General features: G+C 19.5%; 3 protein-coding genes across 4 annotated transcripts in view; all 3 read left to right on the top strand.

Moving 5' to 3' along the window:
• Positions 1 to 1,352, top strand: part of PRSY57_0528300 (sugar transporter, putative) — a gene marked incomplete at both ends in the record, with an annotated part of 2,708 nt that extends 1,356 nt beyond the window's left edge. The window contains 2 exons of the mRNA XM_020114570.1: positions 168 to 1,070; positions 1,239 to 1,352. Coding sequence (XP_019970747.1) covers positions 168 to 1,070; positions 1,239 to 1,352 — 1,017 coding nt within the window. Of the gene's footprint in view, positions 1,071 to 1,238 lie in introns of the transcript that reaches the window.
• A 1,018-nt stretch (positions 1,353 to 2,370) lies between these two features.
• Positions 2,371 to 3,435, top strand: PRSY57_0528400 (apicoplast TIC22 protein, putative; the record flags this gene model as incomplete). The annotated part of the gene is made up of 2 exons (XM_012906350.2): positions 2,371 to 3,117; positions 3,343 to 3,435. 2 exons carry the CDS (start codon positions 2,371 to 2,373, stop codon positions 3,433 to 3,435), a joined length of 840 nt encoding a protein of 279 aa, XP_012761804.2.
• A 1,782-nt stretch (positions 3,436 to 5,217) lies between these two features.
• PRSY57_0528500 (hypothetical protein) overlaps positions 5,218 to 10,590 on the top strand; it is a gene marked incomplete at both ends in the record, with an annotated part of 6,585 nt that continues 1,212 nt past the window's right edge. Inside the window, 8 exons of one of the 2 annotated variants that reach the window (XM_020114571.1) lie at positions 5,218 to 8,053; positions 8,207 to 8,269; positions 8,382 to 8,431; positions 8,672 to 8,777; positions 8,957 to 9,009; positions 9,123 to 9,596; positions 9,769 to 9,957; positions 10,066 to 10,431. In XM_020114571.1, coding sequence (XP_019970748.1) covers positions 5,218 to 8,053; positions 8,207 to 8,269; positions 8,382 to 8,431; positions 8,672 to 8,777; positions 8,957 to 9,009; positions 9,123 to 9,596; positions 9,769 to 9,957; positions 10,066 to 10,431 — 4,137 coding nt within the window. Of the gene's footprint in view, positions 8,054 to 8,206; positions 8,270 to 8,381; positions 8,778 to 8,956; positions 9,010 to 9,122; positions 9,597 to 9,768; positions 9,958 to 10,065; positions 10,432 to 10,590 lie in introns of both variants that reach the window. The other variant, XM_012906351.2, reaches the window with a different exon arrangement.

Consider the following 10,590-nt stretch of genomic DNA (forward strand, 5'->3'; position numbering starts at 1 on the left):
CATATTAAAAGGTAAAAAAAAAAAAAAAAAATATATATATATAAATATATATATTATGATGGTACTATAAACCTAATATGTGTTAATATATGCTTATCTACATACATACATATGTATATATATATATATATATATATATATATATGTGAATCCTTTTTGATGTCCAGTTGTTCACTTGGTATATTTCTGTAGTAGGGTCCATGTCGTGCAGCTTATTGAACGGATTGTTAGGCTCCTTTTCAGAAGGATATACATATAAAGAGAAAAAAAAATATATGTTCATAATAACATTTATATATAGCATATTATATTTATGTGGAATATTCATAACAGTGTTAGTATTAATTAATAAAGATTATAAAACAGAGGAAGATTTTGTACAAATGTCTTATACAAATAATTATAAAATGATTAAGAATATGTTTAATAATAGACCATTCATATTATTAGTAATTTCTTATTCATTTACATTATTATGTGGTGCTGTGTGTTGTATGTTATTACCATATTTCTGTAGATACATAATAGAATCCAATTTTTTGATAAATTGGAGTCCCTTATTTTTTACCACATCGATGATTATTGGTATACCTTTTTGGATATATATAAATAAAATATTGTCAATTAATGAAAAGAAATATAAATATATTTTATCATCAGGTTTATTATGTATATCATTAACTACTTGTTCTTTGGTAGTTCATAAAAATGATGATGTGTTGTTTCTTTTTTTTTGTATAATTGGAGGGCTAACAACAGGAACCTTTTTTTCCATATCCGAATCTATGAAAGGAGATGTTATAGATTATAATGAATTTTTATATGGGATAAGAAATTATACTACATGTGCAGGAATTTTTATGTGTATATCAAATATAATTGCCGGTATAGGATTAAAATTATCATTATATTATATAAATATATTTAATGATATAAACTCAAGAAATGGATATGATAAGAAACAATTTGTAAGGGCCATACGATCATCCTTATGTACATTTATATGTCTCACCTTTTTTGTAATATTGATAACCATGTTTTTTTACCCTATTGACAGATTCAACCATAAGGTAAATAAAAAAAAAAAATACATACATATATATATATATATATATATATAATTAAAGGAGAAAGAGGGCATAATGTGTGGAGAAAAAAGTGAAAGTAAAACAACATATATATATATTATAATTATATGTATCTTATTATGTATTATATGCATATATTTCATTTTGTAGAAAATATTGCATGGAATTAGAATGAGAAAAACAGGACAATGTGTTGAAGATCCATTAAACCCGGGAAAAATATTATTACCATTTTGTAAATTAAATAATAGCACTTTTATTTGAAATTGATATTATATATATATATATATATATGGTACATTTAAAATATTTATATACCATTACTTGTTTATACAAAAAAAAAGAAAAAGAAAAAAAAAAAAAAAAGTGCTTCTTATGAATATGTATAAAATGTGTATATAATATGTATATAATATGTATATAATGTGTATATAATATGTATATAATATGTATATAATGTGTATATAATATGTATATAATATGTATATAATATTCTATTTATTTTATTTTACTATTTTTTTTTTTTTTTTTTTTTTTTTTCTTGTTCATGCATGATCTGGTTTATTAATTATAACACAAAGTGATGTTTTCTTTTTGCTCTCATGAATAAACCTTTGAATACAATTCAAAATATATTGAATTGTTAAAATTTTTTTTTCAATAAACCCATTTTATCTTTTCTTTGGTTTTTTCTTTTTTTTTTTTTGTTATATATAAATAACAAGAAGAAAAATAAATAAATAAATAAAAATATATATATATATATATATATATTATATCCATATTAATGCAATTGTAATTATGTAATTTTTTTTTTTATAATGTTGGTGTATATATCTTGTGAAGAAAATATAATATTGTGAAACTAGTTATTCCTTTTTGATATTATATATATATATATATATATATATATATATATATATATGTATATGTGACAAATTATATTTAAAAGGACATCCAAATTAAGAAAAAATAATTATATATTTAAATATACATATATTTTAATATACATATATATATATACTACTGCGTGGAAGATATAAAAAAATGTAAACATTTAAAATGAAATGTGAGATTTATAAAAAGATCTATTTTAAAATATATTATATTATCTGATTTTACATTCGTGTGGAAATTTCTGAACAAGAAAAAGAAGAAACAGGAAATTCTTTCATATATATATATATATATATTTATTTATTTATTTATTTATTCATTTATTCATTTTTGCATTGATTTTTTTTGTGTTTGGAATATTTGCCATCTAATATAATAATTAATAATGTGCTTACTTCTATTCATTTGCCTATATTTTGCAAGAGGTATATATTGTTTGAAAACGTTGAATGGTTTATGGAGAGATATTAACAATAGTATATATTTAAGAAATAATGTGCATAAGAAAAAGAGACTAGTTGATTGTAATTTATGTATGTTGAAGAATAAGTTCCGTTTATCTTTTTGGAAGAAAAGATACGATGAAAGGCCTATTGAAGAAAAGCTAGAAGTGATACCAGTTTTTTTGATAACAAATTATAATAGTTCACCATATATATTTCAAGAGAATGAGAAACAAGTTTGTTATATGTTTCTGTGTCCATATGATGCTGAAAATATGTTGAATGATATGATAAAATATAATGGTATGAAATATAATGGTAATATAAAAATTCATAACATAACAATGAAGAAGGCTTATGAATTAATGAAGGAATTTTTACAACTAGAAAAAATGGAAGTAAATAAAGAAGATTCCAAAAAAAAACAAAATATTTATTGGAAGCTTATATCATCAAAAAGACAACTACAAAATGCTTTATATTATTTATCTTTTACAAAGAAAAGTGAATTAATGTATCCTGTTTTTTATGCAGAAAATTTATATATTCAAAAGGATGGATCAAATATAATTCCTTTATTTTTTGACCTTGAAGATTTAAAAGAAGCCATTGAGCACCAAAAGGATAAAGCCTTATCTAAAGTGAACTACAAAATTAAGGTGCTCAATATGGTGGATTTAATATTTACGGTAAGGAGTATAAAATTCATACAATAAAATGAAAGATAAGGAAATATAAAAATAAAAATAAAAACACAACAATATATAAATATGTATATATATATATATATATATATATAAATGCTTTTAAAAGGAGAAAATAGTTGTACCCTTAAATAGTAAATATTTAATCATATTGTATGTTCTTATAAAAGAAGTTTTATATATATACATATATATTTTTTCCTTTTATAGGAGGATCATAAAAAATTTGGATTTGTACCCAGTACAAAAAGTGTGAAGTACCTAGATAAATTGAATATTGGAACAAAAAAAACATACTTTTAAAATATACATAAAAAAATAAAAAAATATATATATATATTTTTTGTCACTTTTAAGAATATATTTGTACAAATAAATAAATATATATATATATATATATAATATATATAATATATAGTATATTTATTTTTAATTTAAAATTTTTTTGTTATAATAGTATGTTCATTTCTTTTATATATGCCTTAATAATGCTTCCATTTTGAATATCTATTTTTAAGTTTTTAATTTTAAAAAGTTTTCATTTTTTTTAATTTTTTTTAATTTTTTTTATTTTTTTTGTTTTGTTTTGCTTTGTATTGTTTTCTTTTTTCTTTTTTTTTTTTAACTTAAATATAATGTTATAATAAATTAAATAAATACTATCATTTCATTGTAAAGAATGAATATTTATATATATATATATATATATATGAATATAAAGAAAATATACCTGTATTATACACTTTTATAAACAATTTCATATATTATATTATATAAAAATAAATGTAAATATATAATATATATATATATATATATATAAGATGCTTTATTATATGAATGTATGTATTATGATTAATAAAATAATTATACAAATATATTATATATAATAAAATCTTTTGTGAGTATATACATATATTTATGCGTACTACTAATAAAAAATTATATATATATATATATATATAATATTATATATATGTATATTTTTTTTTAAATATTATTTTTTTCTCTTAATATTTTATATAAAAAAAAGTGTTAACCATAATATGAAATAAAAAATACACTACCAAAAAAAGAAAAAAAAAATGATATCCTTATATTTGCACACACACACAATAAAATGAAAAAAAAAAAAAAAATTCGTATTTTTTATGTTTTTAAAATTTTTAGCGTTTAATGATAATACAAATTAAAAGAAAAAGAAATATTTAAGTCGAAAGAAAAAGGAAATAAAATTAATGGAAAATACGAATATATAAAAAATCTTCCTATTATAAATATATATAATATTAATTATATATAATATATTATATATATTATATATATTAGTTTTTTTTTTTTTTTTTTTTTTTTTTTTTTTTTATCAATATTTGAATTTTTTTATATATATTATTTTTTTATTTTTCTCCTTTTAAAAACAAAAGAAAATTTTTATATAATTTTTACGATTATATGTATTTTTTTTTTTTTTTTTTTTTTTAATGATACGTATGTTTTATCTTCATGTTAAATATATAAATATATATATATATATATTTATATATTTATATTTATTTTATTAAAAATCAGATATAGTGTATAAGAAAAAAAATTATAAACTGAAAATTAAAAATTACATAAGGTAAATTATATATATATATATATATATATATATATATATATATATATGATATGATATGAATACATACTTATGTATATGTTTGTATATATTTATCTTCTTATTTTATTTTTCATATTTTTAGTGTTTAAGTCGTTTTGAAAATATTACAAAATTATTAACGTATTTATTGATTTCTAATATCCATTTTTATTTTTTTGTTTCAGCATTCTTTGTTCAATATAAATTAACAAATAAATAAATATAATAATTATATATATATATATATATATATATATATATATATATATATATGTATATATGTATATATGTAATCATATCCATACATATTTTTATTTCCTTTTGAATATTCCCTTATATTATATATACCCCATATCTTATCAACTGCCCTTATATATTATATCTGTCGTGTTATTTCTTGTCCTTTTTTTTTATTTTTTTTATTTTGCTTATGAATAGTTGAGGGCACAATGAATAATTATAATGGTAGAAAAATATTTTCTAATTTAGAAAAGAAAGGAGATATGAATGATATACTTAAAATAAAGAAAACGAGAGCAGACAAGATATTTGCGTTTGACACATCAGGTGAGAATAATAATATTATAACAAACGATAAGTATATGAATAATGGAAATAGGAATGTAGATGTAGGAAATGAAAAGATGTTCAATTATAATATGAAGGATATAAATAAAAAGCATTTGTTAAAGAATGATACATATAATAATAATGATTTTAATAAAAAGATATATTATGACAAACATAATAATAATGAAAAAAATTATATGAAAGTAATAAATACAAATATAAATGATAATAAAAATATTTATGTAGATAAAAATTACTTCGATGAAAATAATTTAATAAAAGATAGATCTAAATTTAGAAGATTAGAGACATTCAACGAGAGTGACCAGATTAATAATGCATGTGCATATAATGAAATAAATGATAATATAAATAATAATACAAATAATAATACAAATAATAATACAAATAATAATACAAATAATAATACAAATAATAATACAAATAATAATACAAATAGTAACACAAGTAATAATACAAATAATAATACAAATAATAATACAAATAATAATATGGAGGTTTATCCAAATAATATAAAATTAAATTATGAGTATAGTAAAAAAAACAATGAAAAGTATGATTCATATGATGAATATGAAAAATATAAAAATTTTAATCAAAGGAATGTAGCATTCACAAAAAATAATGAACCAAATATGAATTTTAAATATTCAAGAATTAATAGAATGGGGGGTAATTATATTCCTCCGACAGATTCAAGAGGTATAATGATATCTAAAAAAATGTCTTCGACATTTCATATGAGGGATAAAATAAATGCTCCTATAGTTTATCAGTCAAATGAGAATGATGATAATATGAATAATATTAATAACATGAACACACTAAATAATCATAATAATAATAATAATAATAATAGTAATAGTAACAATAGTGGTGTTATTAAAGATGATACTACTAAATCTAGTAATAATAATATAACAAATATGGATTTATTAAAAAATGATAGCATTACTAAAGATAGTTTAAATAACGATGAGTTTGTACAAAATAATTTGGAGAAACATGATATACCACTTAATACAAATAATGAATTTGCAAGAAATAAAAGTATGAATAAAAAGAATATGATGATGAATCAAAATAATTTATATCTACAACATGATAAACAAATGGGAAATATTATAAAAAAATATGTTGTAGAGGATAACAATAGTAATATGGAAGAAGAACAAGTTAATGCTAGCCATATGATGAAATATCATAATTATGTTAATCATAATAAAGAAAGAGGACATGTATCAAATAATAATATAAATAATAATATAAATAATAATATAAATAATAATAACAATGTAGGAGATAATGAAGCCAATAGGAAAAAAGAATATCATAATTTTTCTTTGAGTACAATTGATTCTACATATTCTAATCAGAACAATTTAGAGAAAAAATTCGGATCCAAATTTATAGATGTTCATCATCACAATGTTAGAAAGGAAAATGTAATAATAGATACGCCTCCTCAAAATAATATAGATTATGTCGATGAAAAAAAAAAATTAGTTCATATGGAAAAAATAGAAAATAAATATAACATGATGGTTAATGATACTAAAAATAGTGATATAAAAAATAATGATACGAAAAAGAAAAATAATAATAATATGAATAATATGAATAATGTGAATAATATGAATAATATGAATAATGTGAATAATATGAATAATATGAATAATGTGAATAATATGAATCATATGAATAATGTGAATAATATGAATAATGTGAATAATATGAATAATATGAATAATATGAATAATAGTAGTATACCTTGTGGTGTTATGGCCATTGATAATAACAACTGCAATGTTGTACCTATGGAATATGCACACTTATCAGAATATGAATATGAAAATGTAATAAAAAAGAATTATAAACCTTGTTTTAAAAAAGATCATATGATTCATATGGATAAGAATCGATTTATGGATAAGGGTGATGTAGGTGTTGTTATGTCTAAAAATTATGAATTTAATAAAAAGGAAGGTACCAAAAAAATCATTCCACAAGAATATGTTAATGATATTAATGATAATATGCATATGACAAATAATATGCCCTATGGTATTAGAAAAGAACTTATAATCAATGATAATAATAATTATAATAATAATAATAATAAATTACATCAAGATAAGATTATGATAAATAATATGATGAGAGAAAACAAAGGTAATATGAAAAAAAATATACCTCATTTTGGTAGCTCACCAAAATATGATGAAAGTCAATTAAGAAGACAAGCTATAAAAAATGTAGATAAAATGGAAATAAATTATAAAAATAAAAATACTATGAATTATGATAATAATGATATGATGTTAATAAAATATGATAATACAAATGAAGAAATACATGGAATGTTTCAGTCAGATGAGGAGTATGACAATAATAATTTATATGATAATATTAAAGGTGATATAAATATGGAAAAACCATATATTATGAGAAATGAGAAAAATGTATATAATAAAAAAGTTAATTTTAAATTTATGAATGATAGGAATATGAAAAGAACAGGTCATGAAAATGTAATAAATCCTTTAAAAGAAGGTTATAAAAATAATGAATATTCAACTTATGCTTATAAAAATTACCCATCAGAACATTATCCTAATATGGATAATACCCCTGATAGTCATGATGCTTATGATGGTTACCGAGGGGACCTTTATTTAAATCCTCAGTATTCAGGTAAAGAAAAATAAATAGCAAAACGTGTTAAGGAGTATATAAATATATTTTGCGAACATAATGTAAAAATGTTATATATATATATATATATATATATATATATATATATATATATATATATGGAATTAATCATTTTTGTGTTTTTTGTTGTAGATATGGAAAAACATGAAGATGTGAGGAGCTATCAAAATAGTTACCCTTATGAAACTCAAAATGGTACAATTAAAATTATATGGATATATATATATATATATATATATATATATGTTTATATGTATGTATATATATGTATGGATTTATATATATATATATTTTTTTTTTGATGCAGAGAAAGGAGCCCTGACCATTATACGCCTTCCTGCAGAGAATAAGAAACAAGTAAAAAAAAAAAAAAAAAAAAGTGTAGAACATAGTCGAAAGTCACTAGTAGATATGTATAGTTCAGCTATACCAATTAGTGATAATGTAGATCCTAATGTATTAAAAGCGTTATCAAAAGATGAAAATTTAGATGAAAAGTTGTATGCATTAATACCTAAATCAGTAGTAGAAATTAATGAATTTGATGACATTACACATGTAACTTTAAAATCACCATCTCCACTTTTTGTTAATCAGAATATGAATGTAAAGCAACATATAGTTACAACGAATTATTATAAGCATGAGGACATACCAAACATAGCTTCTTGCGTAGTACCATTATCGGACGAATCATTAAAAGGTATAATATAGAAAAAAGAAATAATACAAGAGAAATAAAATAAAATAAAATAAAAGGATAGCGCATATTATTTTCTTTATTAACCTATCATAATAATTATATGTATAATGTACGATGCATATATATATATATATATATATATATATATATATTTATGTTTTATATTCTTTTTATTTCAGAATCTTTAGAAAAGTCGAAAGAATCCTTGAGTGGCGGAGAAAACGACAAAAATGTAAATATATATTTTATATACTAAAGAATTGTATATTTGAAAATATATATATATATATATATATATATATTTATATATATATTTAATTTTAATATATATATTTTTTTTTGTAGCTGAAATCGATTATCAGAGGAAACTCTCTAAGAAATAAAAGTGGCTCGTCATTGAGTGTCAAATTTAGGCTATCAAAGAATGATGAGAAAAATGTTTTAACAGAAAAAAATGATTCTGTCGAAAAGATGAAAGAATTAAATAAAAAAATAGAGGAGCATATATTATCTGATGAATTGAAGAATTTAAAGATAGATAGAAATGTAACTGAAAGAAAAAGAGCATCGATATTTGATGATTCGAAAGCAAAACCAAGAAATGAAAAGAAAAATGAAACGAGCAACAAGATCGTCTTAGATTCAAATAAAGTAAAGAAAGCAACAGAAATTAAATTAAAAAAAATTCAACATGTTACAGGATTATTAGAAAAATATGATATACCTAATCCTTTTGAGAAATATTATAAGGATTCTATAGATTATTCTCAGCTAATGGGTCAAAATAATAATGCAAAGCTTTTTAATTTAGCATTAACGGTAATAATATATGATTCATTTAATAACACATTATGTAATGTATATAAGAAATATTCTTCCTTATATGTATTACATATTATATATTATTTATTTATTTATTTTTTTATTTATTTATTTATTTTTTTATTTATTTATTTTTTTATTTTATTTTATTTTTTTTTTTTTTTTGAAGGTGTCGAATAATTACTACAAGTTCATTGTGAAAAGTATGGAGAGAGCTGAAATTAAAGAAGTCTTTAATGATAAGAGAAAGAAAATGTTGTTAAAGTTAATAGTTTTATTAGGAAATCAAATAAATAGTGAGATAAAAAAGAAATTTGTGGAGGCAAATGCATTTGAACCATCCAAAGAACAGGAGTTGGTAAGAAGATGAGAAAATAAGAATAACGAGATGAAAATATTATGTCGTACATATATATATATATATATATATATATATTTATGTTTATATTTATTTATTTATTTGTAGAAAAAAGAATATGATGTAAAATCCAAAATGAGCGACAAGGAAAAAGAAATAAAAATTGAAGAACATAATTTAATATGCAAGTATTGGGAAAAACAAAGTGAATGTATGAGTATGCTAATAGATGAGTGGAATAAAATTTCAGATATACTTGAATCTATTAATATTGATCCGAATAATATTATGAGTTCTTTATTATCATTATATGGAGAAAAAACAGTTAACGATTTTCATTTATCTCTTGAAGAAATAAAAAAAGCTAATATAGAATTAAACGTAAATACTGATGATATAAGTATCCCAGAAATTAATGAAGAAGATATAAATAAGTTTGATCCTTCGAATATGACTATACTAAATTTAATAGAGGTAAAAAAAAAAAAAAAAAAAAAAAAAAAAAAAAAAATTATTAAAAATAAAAAAGAATGAAAATGAAAAAAAAAAAAACTTTGTATTAATAATAAATATATTTATTTTATATAAAAAAATTTAAATTTATAGTAAATTTTTTTTTTTTATTTTTTTATA

This window comes from Plasmodium reichenowi, chromosome 5 (genome assembly GCF_001601855.1).
Source record: "Plasmodium reichenowi strain SY57 chromosome 5, whole genome shotgun sequence".
Classification (NCBI taxonomy): domain Eukaryota; phylum Apicomplexa; class Aconoidasida; order Haemosporida; family Plasmodiidae; genus Plasmodium; species Plasmodium reichenowi.